Source organism: Dermacentor andersoni, chromosome 1, assembly GCF_023375885.2.
Source record: "Dermacentor andersoni chromosome 1, qqDerAnde1_hic_scaffold, whole genome shotgun sequence".
NCBI lineage: Eukaryota > Metazoa > Arthropoda > Arachnida > Ixodida > Ixodidae > Dermacentor > Dermacentor andersoni.
The window spans coordinates 165,594,875-165,611,981 of record NC_092814.1 but is presented as its reverse complement, the minus strand read 5'-3'; the positions used below and the strand labels follow the sequence as shown (position 1 = coordinate 165,611,981).

At 48.1% G+C, this 17,107-nt stretch overlaps 1 protein-coding gene across 1 annotated transcript in view; it reads right to left on the bottom strand.

The window, feature by feature from the left end:
• Positions 1-3,846: 3,846 nt before the first annotated feature.
• The window catches only part of LOC126547344 (uncharacterized), a 56,310-nt gene continuing 43,049 nt past the window's right edge, over positions 3,847-17,107 (bottom strand). Inside the window, exon 4 of the mRNA XM_050195319.3 lies at positions 3,847-4,332. Within this exon, the coding sequence (XP_050051276.1) occupies positions 4,233-4,332 (100 nt within the window). The 3' untranslated portion in view covers positions 3,847-4,232. The remainder of the gene's footprint in view (positions 4,333-17,107) is intronic.

Here is a 17,107-nt window from a genome sequence, read left to right as displayed (position 1 = left end):
CGACGAATGCGTGTATAATGACGGAGTATGTCTTTATTACGGAGCAAGGGATCCCCCCACTCTGAACTAGTCGCCTCACCACGCCGAGTCGCCCGGAGGGAAATTTCTCGGGCAACCGCATGTGCGCGTTCGTTACCCGGCAGCGAGGTATGACCAGGGGTCCAGAGTAAGTGGATGCGGGGAGATGTGGTTGGTGTATTTTGCGGGGTCTGTTTGAGAATTTGGTGCGCCGCTCTCGGGATGCCATGTCCTGATAGGAACGCCCGGCATGCCTGTTGCGAGTCCGTCAATATATACAGTTCCTCGGGAACACGGATGGCGTATCGAATTGCAAGAGCAACATCGAGAATTTCTCCGTAAGCGGCATTTGTTCCGCGCTTTGCAGCAGAGTCTCTCAGGGATTCGGTGCCATCCAAAACTACCGAGGTATAGCCCTCTTGAGTGCGTGATGCGTCCGTGTATAAAGTATGTGTTTCCGGGATGTTTGCAAGCATGCGGCCAATGTATCGTACACGGGCTTTGCGCCGCCCTTTGTCATGCTCGGGGTGCATATTACGTGGCAATGGATGAATACTTAGTGCTTGGCGTATCGCTGACGACAAGATCGTTGGACGGGCTTCAGACTCAAGGGGTGGGACAGAGTATCCTAGCCGTGTGAGAAGATGGCGGCCAGTAGGAGTGAGTAGGAGGCGCTGGCGATGGCTGACCCAATGTGCCTCTAGCAGCTCGCCTAGTGTGTTATGTGTCTTTAAGTTAAGGAGACGGCGTGTGGAATTATAATTCGGGAGGCCATGGGCCAGCTTCATTGCTTTGCGAATCATTGCGTCTATGCGAAGTTGTTGCGCTTGGGTCAACCGCTGAAATGGGAGATGGTATGTAAGGCGGCTGATCACGCATGCCTCCACCAAGCGCAGCAGGTCCTCTTCTCGAAGGCCCGAGCGCCTTTTGGAGACCCTCCGGATCATGGCCAGAATTTGCTCAATCTGCCTGGATATAAGGGAAACAGTGTAGTTTGACCTGCCATCCGCTTGGACGTGTAGGCTGAGGATACGAGCACGATTAACCTGTGGTATCGGTGTGCCATCCACGTGCACAGTGATAGGGGAGTAGAGGAACGGCTCCGGGGGCGAATGATTATGAGCTCCGACTTTTCCGGAGCACATCTTAAGCCGCATTTTCTCGCGTACTCGGAAACTGTATCGACTGCTTGCTGCAGTCGGTCCGGGATGGCTCCGTCGGAACCCCGTGTCGACCAGATAGTAATGTCGTCCGCATAAATAGCGTGGGCGACATCAGGGATCTGGTCGAGTAGCCGGGGGAGCCCTGCGATCGCGATATTGAATAGAGTAGGGGAAAGAACTGAGCCCTTGGGTGTCCCACGTCCTACAAGGCGAATCGTACCGGATCGATGCGGTCCCATTCCTAGTGGCTGTGCGATCTCGAAGAAATGCGCGGATTTAGTTGTACATACGAATTCCACAGTGTGAATGTGCAACATTGCGAAGGATGAGGTCATGTCATGGAGAAGCCGCCGCTGGCGGGCGGAGACGCATGACAAACCAGGATGTGACGCTACCAAGCAAAAAAAAAAAAATCCAGGCAAGTGACGCTAGATGTACAGATGTATATCTGGTTGCGTGGTGTGTTCGAACGCCTCCTTGCTCTGCGGCAGGTTTGTGTTCCAGCTGTGGATTTGACGGCGTCGATTGCGGCGGTGATGCGTTCACACCGCTCAGCTACGTGCCGACGGCGCCAGCAAACGTATTTTGCTTTCGCTTCGAAGCACTCGCGGATGGCGCTTCAAAACGGCCACAAATGCATACATTTGTGATAGCTTAACCTTCTCCTCATCCTAATTTCACGCATCAAACGAGAAAGGATGGCTGATATCTGAGCTGTCTGTGCCGAAATGCATGAGTACGGGCTTGTCTCGCTGTGCGTCACAAGCCGGGCGCTGCTTTGAGTTGAACTGTTCTCGTATCGCAGCTCCCGTTCGAGCTAGAGATTGACACTGGTGGTCGCTTGTCATGAAAGGTTTAGACCACATGTTTTGCTGCTTAGCATTACTTTCCCTCGAAAAGAAGTTATTGTAGTAACACTTCATTTGGGCCTAGTTGGTAAATAATTCTGAACTTAATGTTACAGCGCAAACACCTAAGACGATCCACAAAAAGAAAGACACGACACACACTGGCGCTGTGTGTGTCGTGTCTTTCGTTTTGTCGATCGTCTTAGGTGTTTCCGCTGTAACGTTAAGTTCAGAAGTTATTGTAGCCGATATTCGGGTCACCGGCGGCGGCGACGCAAGATACGCACGCAAGGGAGGAACGTTCCTCCCCTTTTGATTGCCACAAGAGGGCGCGACATGTGAAGTGCGTGTGAAGGAGGAACTCAGCCTGAAGAAAGAAAACGGCTAGTGCCTCCTTTCTCGCTCGCTTTTTTAAAGAGTGTATTAATGACCGGACAGGAGAGCAGACTTTGCACAAAAGCACCAGAATATGCATGCACAATAAAGCAACTTCTGCTTCTCAGAGTCTCCGTATTTCAGCTTCTTAGTTGGCGAACGAGACTTTCTCGCTGCGAAGAATGCTGTGAATTCTCTCGGCTACACTTAGAGCAACGATGTTTCATATGGATGCTACGGTACGAAACATGAAGCGAAGCAATATGATGTCTTACGGAACACGAACGTGGACAACACAGACGATCCGCTGGCTCCGTGGTGTCTCTTATTGCACGATGTTTGATTAATGCTGCGGGAAACGTAGTGATCGAAACCCACTTTCCTTGAAGAGCTGTCAGCTATCGCGTAATGATTTTGCTCGTGTGTATACGCGTAAGGGGTGTCTTGTATCGGAATTCTGTCAGTGGAGGTGCAGCTGTATATGGTCAAGGTATAACCGTATAATTAATATTATAGTCACATAAAAATAACATGCTGTCTTTGCTTCTCAAGGCTTTTAACGCTTACAGAACTCACTGAGAAAAGACGGAGCTCTAGACCCTCATAACATGACAAAACGAGAAACGGTACCGTAAAATGGTTGAACTCGTACAACTTTTAGATATCAGAGCCTGAATTCACAAAACTTTTCGTTCGTAAGTGCTATTCGTCATTGGCTAGCCGCATTCGCTGACGATATGTTGTGGGGGTACGCTCTGCGTGCGGCTAGGGCTGAAGGCGAGCTCCGGATCTAGCCACACACAGTCGTGCCGTGGTACTCCCCAATTAACCCGTAGGGTGTTTAATCGCAGCTACGTCGGGTGCGAACGAATAAGTCAACCAGCGGTGTCAACTCTAGCAACGTTTATTGCTACAAACCCTAAGGGACACTGGCAGAGGGAATTCCACTCTGTAATAAGTAATAAATAGGCGTGCCACCCAGGTAAACGAGGTCACTCACGGGCTTCAGCAGATATATCAATCCGGAAGGTTAGAGGTCGGGCGCCCGAGAGAGAGAGAGTTTCCCGCGGTGGTTTTATGCCTTTTACATTTTGCGAGAGGAATATCCTCCTCGTCCGTAGGGTACGCGCGTCACGAGAGCGGAGGTAATAAACGGGAGGGTATACAAACCGTGGCGCCATGTCTACTACGCCGGCTCTCGACGCGTCGTGCTGGCAGGACGACGCGAGGAAATGGGCGCGTGTGCTCTCCACAATGGCCCGCATCGAAATTGGTTGGAATTTGTTCTTACGAACAATTCTAGCGCGAGAGGTTTCTGTGAATACGGGCCCAGATGTCACAAAGCTGTTGCCTAGGCTAAAAGAAATTAAAAAGACTTGCTTCTTCTCTTTCTTCTCTTTCTCGCTCATGTAATGAATGACTTTCAATTGAACAAATGGCAGTACAATTTTTCCAGAACGTTCCTTTATTGTCATCCTACAAAGATAGATTTTCCTATAGATACAGTGATTTTCTTTGGGAAATGTGCCCCTTATCAAGCGCTACTTTCTTGAAGGTGTTCACATAGAGCAAGATCAAGCAAATATATATGTAGTCTTCTCCCACACGTTCGTCGCAACAGTTGCCGGTGTTCCCGGGAACTGTTGTATATACAACGAATACAACCTTGTGCTGACGATCTTCGCGCTAGAGGCGATGTGCCGCTTAGGACAAGAAGAATCGGTCATTTGAGCAGATGTGTGACCGTTGGCTCAGAAAATTTCAAGTAAGAGAACTAAACAAAGTAGTTATATGGTAGTTTGGGAGCTTGGCAGCCCTCTTCCCACAGTCAGTGGTCACACTTTCCTGCGTGGCAGGCCTCGTGGTACACGCGGTGAGCTTCGTGCACCCCGTTGTCTGCTGCGTACTTGATCAGCTTTTTGGCCTCCCTGTAATAGAACAGCTTCGGTGAACACAGGAACAACATATTCGTGCCCATTTCGGGTATAGCGCGTCTGCGACCCCGCTCCACTACGACTGCAGCTTGCTCCACTTGGGAATGTCAATTCTAAAGCATGCCTCAATGCTGAACGTGATGACTGCATTCTTACAGTTAAATGCAGCACGTTGCGGTGAACCGTTCAACTCAATACCCCCGTTTGTCGCCCAATCGTCGCCGATTGTCGAAAAAGCAAGTTGCGTAATGCTTGCCAGTACCTGACCGCGCACTGCGGCGGCAGCTGATATAAAAGTACTAAACTCGGGACAAGAATGCACCGGATGCAGCGCTGCATGCCATGTTTTCGTGTTGTTTTTCCTGAGTTTAGCGTTGTTTGTTCTCAAACGTGTACCAACTAGCTGACCCAGTCGCCTTTCTGCTATCGATAACCAGCGTCGAGCTGACAAGTGATGTGTTAAGTCTGGTTTCTCGGAGTTGTAGGCGCCGGGGTAGCATGGGTAGAACATGCTTACAACGCTCGTGAAAAATAAAAAATCACATCAGCAAGACTTCGGAGTTCAACGCTGTAATTAGAACGGTAGATGTTAGCAATATTTTCTAATGCCTTCGCAAAGGCAAGGATACATGTATGTCTGCAATATTTCTGCGTACCATTCCCCTATATGAAAACCCTAATTTTAGTAATTACTGTCATTGTCTTCATTGTCTTGTGTGCGCTTCCGCTGTGTTGATTCATCGCGTAAATATGAAGAATATTGGGACGGAGCCTTTGTGCCGCCCCATCATCATCATGCACGCGGAAACTTAGGAAGTGCGCACTTTGAGTCGTCTATAGAATGATCACATTCTGGGCGGAACAGCTCTTCAGTTTCCTCAGTGCAGCAGTTATAGCACCTCCTCTGCTCCCTCTGATGAAACCAGGCTGTCTAGTCGTCCAGCCTAGCTCAAGTCGAGTGCTGGAATCCAACATGCAGCAGCCCAACTATCTTGAATACGCCTCAGTGGTGTGGAATGGGACGAGAAATTCAAATGGCATATTAATCGAGCGTGTGTAGAAAAAGTTCGTGAGCATATATAAACATCGCTTTCGATTACATCGGTTCCGCAAAATGCAACCAGGAAAGATAGACCCTTACAGGTTTCTGCCTGTTTGAGCAGACACTCGCTTCACCACAGAATGCAAAGAATATACAACGGTCGATCGTTTTGCCATCTTCAAATTTTTCAAAATATGTCTTTTCTGGCTGTTTGGGCTAGTTGGTTTGGTACAGCAATGGGGTTCATAGCGCTAGACACGGACAAGAGCAAGACAACTGGACGAGCGCTAACTTTCAAATGAGTGTTTATTTCCAGAAAAACACCGTAGTTGTAAGTCCGCACACCGAAAAGGTCAATTCACCGCACATGAAAACCAGCCGCTTCCACGAACGCAAATTCACTTGACCCGCCGTGGTTGCTCAATGGCTATGGTGTTAGGCTGCTGAGCACGAGGTCGCGGGATCGAATCCCGGCCATGGCGGCCGCATTTCGATGGGGGCGAAATGCGAAAACACCCGTGTACTTAGATTTAGGTGCACGTTAAAGAACCCCAGGTGGTCGAAATTTCCGGAGTCCTCCACTACGGCGTGCCTCATAATCAGAAAGTGGTTTTGGCACGTAAAACCCCATAATTTAATTTTTTTAATTCACTTGTAGACTGAGCAACTGAAGGGGATCTGGTGCAGTTATCAGCGGCCATCGCTATCAAAGCAGCTTCAACAACTTCTCGCGTAACTTTATCTACATTTCTATACAAAACAGAACACTTCTTAAGCAAGGCTTTACATCCAGAATCACTGCAATGCAGATACATGACCATTCCGGTATCGGTTATTCCAGGGCAGGTTAAAATTTATTAATATTATTATTATTATTATTATTATTATTATTATTATTATTATTATTATTATTATTATTATTATTATTATTATCTCAGGTGGAGATTACGTGGGTCTTTACCACTATCTTAATAATGCGCACTGGTCCTCAGTCGTGGAACTAAGATATGTTAATGACCAAGTCAGAGCTTTCACGAATATTCTTCACGATGGAAGGAATAACTTTACATCACTAAAGAGCGCTAAACGCTCTAAATTTCCCCGCTGGTTTTCCGTTGAAATGAAAGCAGCTTTCAAGCTTAAATACCGTGCTCACAGCAAGGCACAGCGTACAAATCAGGAACATGCACTGGCATATAGATTTTAAAAAGTACAGGGAACTCTCTAGACGTCTTTACAAGCGTGATCATTCCATCTATATAGCACATGTGGAAGCTAGTACTTCTAAAGCCCATGACGGCGTCAACTGCGTTGCCATTCCTCTTTCGAGAGCCGACGCAGCGAAAAAACTTTCCGCACTTGCGCGTGACCTGACATTAGCCCAATGGAATTCATCAGATTTCACAAGTGCACGCCTCCATACCCCGGACCCTAATTTACACCTCCATATTCCGCCCTAGCTTCCACGACGTGACTGCACCCTTCTTGTCCGTCTATGGCTTGGAGTAGCATTTTCAAATGCCTACTCTTTCCTTATTGGAATGGCCAACAGCCCACTGTGTGACTTCTGTGGGTGCAACGAAACGATCGAGCATCTTCTTTGTCAGTGCTCTCGTTTTAACCCACAAAGAGCAGTCCTCTCAGCCACCTTAGACAAACTGGACAAGCGCCCAATGACAGAAAACAAGATCCTTGGAACCTGGCCTACGCGAACATCAGCGCGATCCGCTATGAAGGCGCTGCTGCGATACTTGAAAGACACGGGACTTTCTGGCAAATTGTGACTGTACACTGTGTGACGTAGGACTGTACGGTGACACTGCGTAAGACTAGGAACGCCTTTGCGGGCTGCGTGACAGTGCCCACAGAAATAGTTCGTGTGTACGTGCGTGTGTTAGTTTAGGTATTTTTTTGCCTTTTTTCTTATCCTTCTTTCTTTCTCACCTATTGCATCCCCTTGCCCCTCCCCCAGTACAGGGTAGCCAACCGGAGATAATCTCTGGTTAACCTCCCTGTCTTTCCTTTGCCTTTCTCTCTCTCTCTCTCTCTCTAGTATTTCTAAAAAAATTTAATCTTTCTGGAGACATGTTCGTGAACAGTCATCCAACAATCCGAAACAAGACATCTCTACTTAGTGGCGTCAACCAACCTGTTCCAAATCACGTGGGCGCCTTCGCCCTACACTTCGGGTCTGTGTATACGGTGAAGGGTACACTGACGGAGTTAGTGAGCTTTCCAATCACCCTTCCCAGGACTCAAGTCTATCGGTCTCAGAGGCTTGTTCTTAAGAGCGTCAAACACTTAAAACCGTCGTTTTCGTATGATCCTGATGACATTCCACCTGCTTCGATTAAGACGTACGGGGCATTGCTTGTTCTAATGCTTACTTGCATTTTAATTCTGTTTTAAAGACGAACGCATTCCAAAAGACTTGGAAAACAGCGCGGGTCGTTCCCGTCTTTATGTCAGGGGTAAAAAATGCTGCGTGTGACTACAGGGCTATTTCTCTCCTATGCATAACATTTAAATTATTCGAGTCAACTCTGCACTAAATAATTTCATCCTTTATTAAAGATACTCATTCCTCAGCAGCACGGTTTCGTATTGGGACGCTCCGCAACTACCAACCTCGTTAGCTTCATGATGCATACCTCTCAAGCAGTGTATAAGAAATGACAGTTGGATGTCTTTCTTTTTTTACCTCAGTAAGGCGTTTGATGTTGTATGCCACAAAATACTTCTTCAAAAGTTTAAACAACTTGCTCTGCACCACTCTTTCACAGCGCTGAAAAGAAGCTACCAACGCGACCGGTACTGCTACGTTAGCGTAAATGGTCAGTCGTCAGAACTTTATGCAGTTACAAGTGGAGTTCCTCAAAGGTCCGTCTTGGGTCCTCTTCTTTCCTCGCTGTTTATTAATTAACGGCGTTTCGGCAGTCATTCAAAACTCTTCCATTTTGTTATATGCTGATGACGCGTAACCTTTCAGTCCTAAAAAATGTTAATGATTGCGCCGCTCTTCAGAAGGACATTGCGAATTTTGCGTTATGGTGGGCTGGAAACAAGCTGGTCATAAACGCATCAAAAACGAAAATTGTAAGCTTCACACGGAAGACTAACAGGACCTTATTCCCTTATAGCGTTAAAGACATTCTCCTGCCAAGAGTTCAGGGAACAAAGGACATTGGAGTGTACTTCGATAGCTCTGAGTTTCTAGCCCTACGCTCAACAGACGAGGTGGCGTGCACTTGGAACGCTCGGCACAGTATGTCGGGTGACCAGAGACTTCGAACAACCTGGACCATTTGTAACTTAATATAAGAGCGTATGCCTTCCAGTTCTTAAGTACGTCTCCGTCGTTTGGGGCGGCACTTGTAGGTGAGATTGTGAACTTCTCGAAAATGTGCAAAGAAAGTGCACATCTATATTTAAACATCGATTCTGTCAAAAACCTTCCATCTCCATAGAGCTGACACAGACATTCACGTTACCTACCCTCACCTGTAGACGCAACAAATCGGATGTTCTTTTTCTCCACAAATAAATACATGGAAAAATTTGCTGCTCGCACTTGCTTTCTAGTGTGCGTTTTTACATTCCACAGAAGAGCACAAGGAAACAGCGCACCTTTCAGCCTTCCGATTGTTGTGGCCCTCTACTACACTCTCAGAAGAGTTTACACCCTTTGGAGTGCCCCTTCTGCCACACAACGATAATCGTCATCTGCCTTGATGCGTTTCCTTTCTTCAACGCTGCGAGCCCGGTACTTTCCAGTAACGAACGGCATGCGCGTTATCAGCATGATAGCATTCCCGACAGGAAAGTAGCGGGCGCGGCGTTTTCAAGAAAGGAAACGCATCAAGGCAGTTGACGATTATCGTTGTGTGGCAGAAGGTGCACGCGAAAGGGTGTAAACTGTTCTTACACTCTAACAACAGTTTACACCCTTTGGAGTGCCCCTTCTGCCACACAACAATGATCGTCAACTGCATTGATGCGTTTCCTTTCTTGAAAACGCCGCGCCCGCTACTTTCCTGTCGGGAATGCTATCATGCTGATAACGCGCATGCCGTTCGTTACTGGAAAGTACCGGGCTCGCAGCGTTAAAGAAAGGAAACGCGGGCAAGACAGATGACGATTGTTCATCATCATCATCATCAGCCTAGTTACGCCCACTGCAGGGCAAAGGCTTCTCCCATACTTCTCCAGCTACCCCGGTCATGTACTAATTGTGGCCATGTTGTCCCTGCAAACGTCTTAATGTCATCCGCCCACCTAACTTTCTGCCGCCCCCTACTACGCTTCCCTTCCCTTGGAATCCAGTCCGTAACCCTTAATGACCATCGGTTATCTTCCCTCCTCATTACATGTCCGGCCCATGCCCATTTCTTTTTCTTGATTTCAACTAAGATGTCATTTACCCGCGTTTGTTCCCTCACCCAATCTGCTCTTTTCTTATCCCTTAACGTTACACCTAACATTCTTCTTTCCATAGCTCGTTGCGTCGTCCTCAATTTCAGCAGAACCCTTTTCGTAAGCCTCCAGGTTTCTGCCCCGTACGTGAGTACTGGTAAGACACAGCTGTTATACACTTTCCTCTTGAGGGATAGCGGCAACCTGCTGTTCATGATTTGAGAATGCCTGCCAAACGCACCCCAGCCCATTCTTATTCTTCTGGTTATTTCAGTCTCATGATCCGGGTCCGTGGTCACTACCTGCCCTAAGTAGATGTATTCCCTTACCACTTCCAGTGCCTCGCTACCTATCGTAAACTGCTGTTCTCTTCCGAGACTGTTAAACATTACTTTAGTTTTCTGTAGATTAATTTTCAGACCCACCCTTCTGCTTTGCCTCTCCAGGTCAGTGAGCATGCATTGCAATTGGTCTCCTGAGTTACTAAGCAAGAGAATATCATCAGCGAAACGCAAGTTGCTAAGGTATTCTCCATCAACTTTTATCCCCAATTCTTCCCACTCCAGGTCTCTGAATACCTCCTGTAAACATGCTGTGAATAGCATTGGAGATATCGTATCTCCCTGTCTGACGCCTTTCTTTAATGGGATTTTGTTGCTTTCTTTGTGGAGGATTACGGTGGCTGTGGAACCACTATAGATATCTTCCAGTATCTCTACATATGGCTCATCTACACCCTGATTCCGTAGTGCCTTCATGACTGCTGAGGTTTCGACTGAATCAAATGCTTTTTCGTAATCAATGAAGGCTATATATAAGGGTTGGTTATATTCCGCACATTTCTCTATCACCTGATTGATAGTGTGAATATGGTCTATTGTTGAGTAGCCTTTACGGAATCCTGCCTGGTCCTTTGGTTGAAAGAAGTCTAAGGTATTCCTGATTCTATTTGCGATTACCTTAGTAAATACTTTGTAGGCAACGGACAGTAAGCTGATCGGTCTATAATTTTTCAAGTCTTTGGCGTCCCCTTTCTTATGGATTAGGATTATGTTAGCGTTCTTCCAAGATTCCGGTACGTTTGAGGTCATGAGGCATTGTGTATATAGGGCGGCCAATCTTTCTAGGACAGTGTTCCCACCATCCTTCGACAAATCTGCTGTTACCTGATCCTCCCCAGCTGCCTTCCCCCTTTGCATAGCTCCCAAGGCGTTCTTTACCTCTTCCGGTGTTACTTGTGGGATTTCAAGTTCCTCTAGCCTATTCTCTCTCACCTTATCGTCATGGGTGTTACTGGTACTGTATAAATCTCTATAAAACTCTTCAGCCACTTGAACTATCTCATCCATATTAGTAACGATATTGCCGGCTTTGTCTCTTAACGCACACATCTGATTCTTGCCTATTCCTAGTTTCTTCTTCACTGCTTTTAGGTTTCCTCCGTTCCTGAGAGCTTGTTCAATTCTATCCATATTATAGGTCCTTATGTCCGCTGTCTTACGCTTGTTGATTAACTTAGAAAGTTCTGCCAGCTCTATTCTAGCTGTAGGGTTAGAGGCTTTCATACATTGGCGTTTTTTGATCAGATCTTTCGTCTCCTGCGATAGCTTACTGGTTTCCTGTTTAACGGCGTTACCACCGACTACTATTGCGCACTCCTTAATGATGCCCATAAGATTGTCGTTCATTGCTTCAACACTATGGTCCTCTTCCTGGGTTAAAGCCGAATACCTGTTCTGTAGCTTGATCCGGAATTCCTCTAGTTTCCCTCTTACCGCAAACTCATTGATTGGCTTCTTATGTACCAGTTTCCTCCGTTCCCTCCTCAAGTCAAGGCTAATTCGAGTTCTTACCATCCTATGGTCACTGCAGCGCACCTTGCCGAGCACGTCTACATCTTGTATGATGCCAGGGTTCGCGCAGAGTATGAAGTCGATTTCATTTCTAGTCTCACCATTCGGGCTCCTCCACGTCCACTTTCGGCTAACCCGCTTGCGGAAAAAGGCATTCATTATCCGCATATTAACTAATAACTCTACTAATAACTCTCCTCTGCTATTCCTAGAGCCTATGCCATATTCCCCCACTGACTTGTCTCCGGCCTGCTTCTTGCCTACCCTGGCATTGAAATCGCCCATAAGTATACTGTATTTTGTTTTGACTTTACCCATCGCCGATTCCACGTCTTCATAGAAGCTTTCGACTTCCTGGTCATCATGACTAGATGTAGGAGCGTAGACCTGTACAACCTTCATTTTGTACCTCTTATTAAGTTTCACAACAAGACATGCCACCCTCTCGTTAATGCTATAGAATTCCTGTATGTTACCAGCTATGTTCTTATTAATCAGGAATCCGACTCCTAGTTCTCGTCTCTCTGCTAAGCCCCGGTAGCACCGGACGTGCCCGCTTTTTAGCACTGTATATGCTTCTTTTGGCCTCCTAACTTCACTGAGCCCTATAATATCCCATTTACTGCCCTCTAATTCCTCCAATAGGACTGCTAGACTCGCCTCACTAGATAACGTTCTAGCGTTAAACGTTGCCAGGTTCATATTGTTGTTGTGGGACAAATATACACCTCAAAGGGTGCAACTCTTTTTAGAGTGTAGAGTGTAGAGCGCAGGCGACATATAACGCCCATTCAGAGTGCCTGGATACCTTCATACCTAACTTTAATATTTTAGTGAAATGAGTTGCAGAGGAATTTCAATAACTGAACAATAGCTGTCATCTGTTGTATGTTCCGTCATTCTGTAATGCCAGTACGACGTGTCATTGGGCAAGACGGTGACCAACACATTTCAACATGCCGAGCGCGGAAGAAACGCCACCAAGAAGGCCCACAACAATGGGGCCTCCGGGCAGACTAGGGGCTCTATTCTCGACACACATGGCGGCTGCACCGCCGCCATTATCCGCCATGTTTACTCTCTGATTGGCTGTGGAGAGCTCACGTGCCTTGAAATTTCTGCCGGGAAACGGAAGTTTTGCGAAATGTCATTTTGCGTTTTCATCAAGATGACGAAACGTGACGTGGAGCTGCAAATTTTATGGACTAATACATTTTTTTGGTCCTTGGCAGATATATTGTGATGTTGGCGCTTCAAAAAGAATGTGAGCGGTAGCGTGCAGAAGCCAGTGCAATGCATCTGCAATTGCGCGAATATGTGGTGACGATCCAAGATGTGCGCCACGCCAGCTTGCTGATTGTCTGAAGGAATATCTCGTGAGGAGCGTCACAGGAAGGGCTGTTTCGTAAACGTCTTTTTGACGATGCGTGACGTTGCGCTGGGCCGCCATTGCTGAAATTTCCCGCCATAATTTTTGCTGCGACGAGCCACACGAATTATGCTAATGAGCAGCCACATGCAATGGCAGCCGAGAGGAATGCGTATTGCCACATTTCCCCCGTCGTTTGGCGCCACGAAAATCTTTTGTTCATAACGCGTGCTCATAGTATTTGCATCGCTCTCGGGCGGTGTTGGCATTTGTGTTTGGGGCCATCATTTTTTAAAAGAACGCGTTTATACGAAATAATATTGGTTGAACATAGCAAACTTTCGGCAATGTTGTCTACTTTTCACTGCTGCATTTGTATTGTAATCAAGATTAATGCCTTTTCGCACAATCAAAAGTTATGACAACGGCCTCTTTCTAATTTATAAAAAGAAATGTACGCCAGGCGGTGCCTTGAAGTTTCCTCCCGCGGTGCGAAATGAACAAGAGATGGCAGCGCCGGCGCTTGCGTCGCGCTAGTGGATATCTCTGGCGCGCGCAACGCTATCGGTGATATTCGGCCGTTTCTCAGCCAGCCGAATCGTGCTGAGTCACTTGCGTTTCACGAGATAGCGATAACGTGGCCTAGAACGTGCGGACATCACCACTGGTAGGTCGCGTATGTAGTCTCAAGCAAGAAAACAAGCGCGTTGGCGCCAACATACGATGACTCATTCCATTTCCCGCAGACACGCATTCTAGCTATTAAAGCAGACGACGACTTGTACGCAGCAGACGACGGAAGCAAGAAGCGTTTTCTACGGCATAATGATACGCTTTGAGATAGCTCCTTTATTGTTACTGCGGAGGAAAACTGTTTTGCTTTTACCGATAACGCTACATTCAGTGCCTTCATTTCAGTTTCTTAGGCAAAACGTCAATTTGGCGTCACGTTACGAAACCAAAGTGGGGCCATCAGCGCCATTTTATTCGCGTCGCGTTTACGTCACGCAGCGAAGAAAATGGCGGAATGTCCAGGGGCCGAATCTTATAACGGTTCGGAATACGAACTGTTCGCTTCGCCGCTTACGTCACTAGATGTGCCACTCTTCTAATCGCGGAGGTTCCGGCCCCCGTTCCCAAGGCCTGCGTGCCGGGGACGGGGAGTAGGGGCCTCCTTATCCGGCGGTACAATAAAGTTGCCATCATCATCATCATTATCATCATCATCATCATCATCAACTCCCAAGCCGGTGGTGGAAGAAGAAGAGGACGCGACCAATAGATGAGAGGGTGCCACCTCAGAAGTGTACGACATTATATGACGATCTAATCGAGGAATTGCAGCATGTTTCGGCTTGCTAAATAAATGTAAAATGGAGATTAAATATTATACGCCTAGTTCTGAAGTATAAATGTGTGGTACTGGGCGTTTACGCAATGCAGAAGTAATTTATTAATGTCATTCTTTTTCATTCTTAGCCGACAGGCGGTATCGCAAGCGTAAATGAGTAAGCAGAGCGCAGAGCTATGTCGTCTGCTACCAGGAGCTCGCACGATGCACTCAAGAGGAACGCACTGCCAGCACTTAAGTAGCGAGCGCGACAAAACCGTGAACTGCTCCTTAGGGACACCTTTACTAGCCGAGTATATCAATTTTCCTTCTTTTTTCGCCCTTCGTCATCGGCTCGGACATGACTCGCTCGCCGCCGCGCTGCCGCTATCCCTGCGATCTGCCCCACGGCGCGTCGCGTGATAGAAGCAATGAAACTTGAAATCGAACTTTACGATATACGGGCCCTGCATTGCCTGCGCGAAGTAAAATCGAAGAGTGTGGTGCTGACGGTGCGCGCTGTGCCGTGAAATTGAGGAACAAAGTGTGGCATTCCCGGAACTAGAGAAAGAAGGGCAGCCACATAAGAGATCTCCACAATATCTTCCCATCCTGACTGTATAGTTTTATCAGCAGAACGAAGGAAGCGCTGAACCAGCCTAGGCTGAACCCTTCTGATTGCTGAACGGCGATCTGCGAGCTATTCACGCTGGCGATTGCACTGGGAATTCGATCTCGCCATGCAAATAATTCCTTTGGCATTGGCTTTGAAGCGGAGGTCACGGGAAAACTGACCCAGTACTTCTACCGGCCAACACAGTAATTGCGAGAGCAACTTTGTGGACAGTGTCGGCAGCAGAGATCTAGGCCATTCCTATGAATGCTTCGCGTCCGACCGACCTCTGGGAGCTGCAGGCCGGCGGCGATGAACCGCAGCGCGCACTATTCCTTCCTCTGCATGGAATGACCACTGGTACGCTTGCACCAGAGTCTCCTCCATTTTATAGCGTAGCCTGCAAAAGGTCTACTTAGAAAGCCGGCAAGCGCGGTGCGACTCATTATCCGTCACTTCTTTGAACGTGTATCGCACTTCCAGCCGCGGTCGACACCGAAAGAGCAACGCCAAGCAGACGACGAATAGCCCCCGAAGCAACCAACGCACGCGCGCGCGACTGCCCCCTTGTCTCCGGGCGCGCGCGGCCAGGGTCGCAAGCCAACAGCCAAGCCACAGCAATGGAACCCAAAGCGGACTACCCCTTCGTCGGTTCCTACGACAGGTTCGCTTTGAAGATGACTGACAGATGCATGACGTATTCATAAATTGCGATACCGCCCCACTGCCTCTGACGACCTGTGACGTAACCAAAATTTTGTACAATGAGGTGAGGCCAAACCAACGGTTCTCCAACCTAACCGTTATAAGATTCGGCCCCAGAATAGCGCCCTTGGGGCGCTATTCTGGGGCCGAATCTTATAACGGTTCGGTTGGGGAACCATTCCTTTGGCCTCACCTGATTGGCCGAAATTTTGATACGTCACAGGTCGTCAGAGGCAGCGGGGCGGTATCGCAATTTTTGAATACGTCACGCATGTGTCAATCATCTTCAAAGCGAACCGGTCGTAGGAACCGGCGAAGGCGTAGTCCGCTTTGGGTTCCGTTGCTGTGGCTTGGCTTTGGCTTGTGACCCTGGCCGCGCGCGCCGGTCGCGCGACCCCGGAGACACGCGGGCGTCGCGCGCGCGTGCGTTGGTTGCTTCGGAGGCTATTACTTGCCTTCGTCGTCTGCTTGGCGTTCCTCTTTCGGTGTCGACCACGGCTGGAAGCGCGATACGCGTTCGAAGAAGTGACGGATAATGAGTTGCACCGCCCTTACTGGCTTTCTAAGTAAACCTTTTGCAGGCTACGCTATCAAATGGAGGGGACTTGGGTGCAAGCGTACGAGTGGCCATTCCACGCAGAGGAAGGAATATTGCGCGCTGCGGTTCATCGCCACCGGCCTGCAGCTCCCAGAGGTCGGTCGGACGTGAAGCATTCATCGGAATGACCTAGATCTCTGCTGCCGACACTGTCCCCAAAGTTGCTCTCGCAATTACTGTGTTGGCCGGTTGAAGGGCTGGGTCAGCTTTCCCGTGACCTCAGCTTCAAAGCCAATGCCAAGGAGATATTTGCATGGTGAGATCGAATTCTCAGTGCTATCGCCAGCGTGAATAGCTCGCAGATCGCCGTTCAGCAGTCAGAAGGGTTCAACCTAGGCTGGTTCAGCACTTCCTTCGTTCGGCTGATAAAACTATACAGTCAGGACGGGAAGATATTGTGGAGATCTCTTATTTGGCTGCCTTCTTTTTCTCTGGTTCGGGAGTGACGCACTTTGTTACTCAATTTTACGGCACAGCGCGCACCGTCAGCACCACACTCTTCGATTTGACTTCGCGCAGGCAATGCACGGCCCGTGTATCGTAATGTTCGATTTCAAGTTCCATTGCTTTTATCACGCGACGCGCCGTAGGGCTTATCGCAGGGACAGCGGTAGCGCGGCGGCGAGCGAGTCATGTCCAAGCCGATGACGAAGGGCGAAAAAAGATGGAAAATTGATATAGTCGGCTAGTAAAGGTGTCCCTAAGAACCAGTTCACGGTTTTGTCGCGCTCGCTACTTGAGAAGTGCCGGCAGTGCGTTCCTGTTGCGTGCATCGTGCGAGCTCCTGGTAGCAGACGACATAGCTTTAACTCATTTACGCTTGCGATACCACCTGTGGGCTGAGAA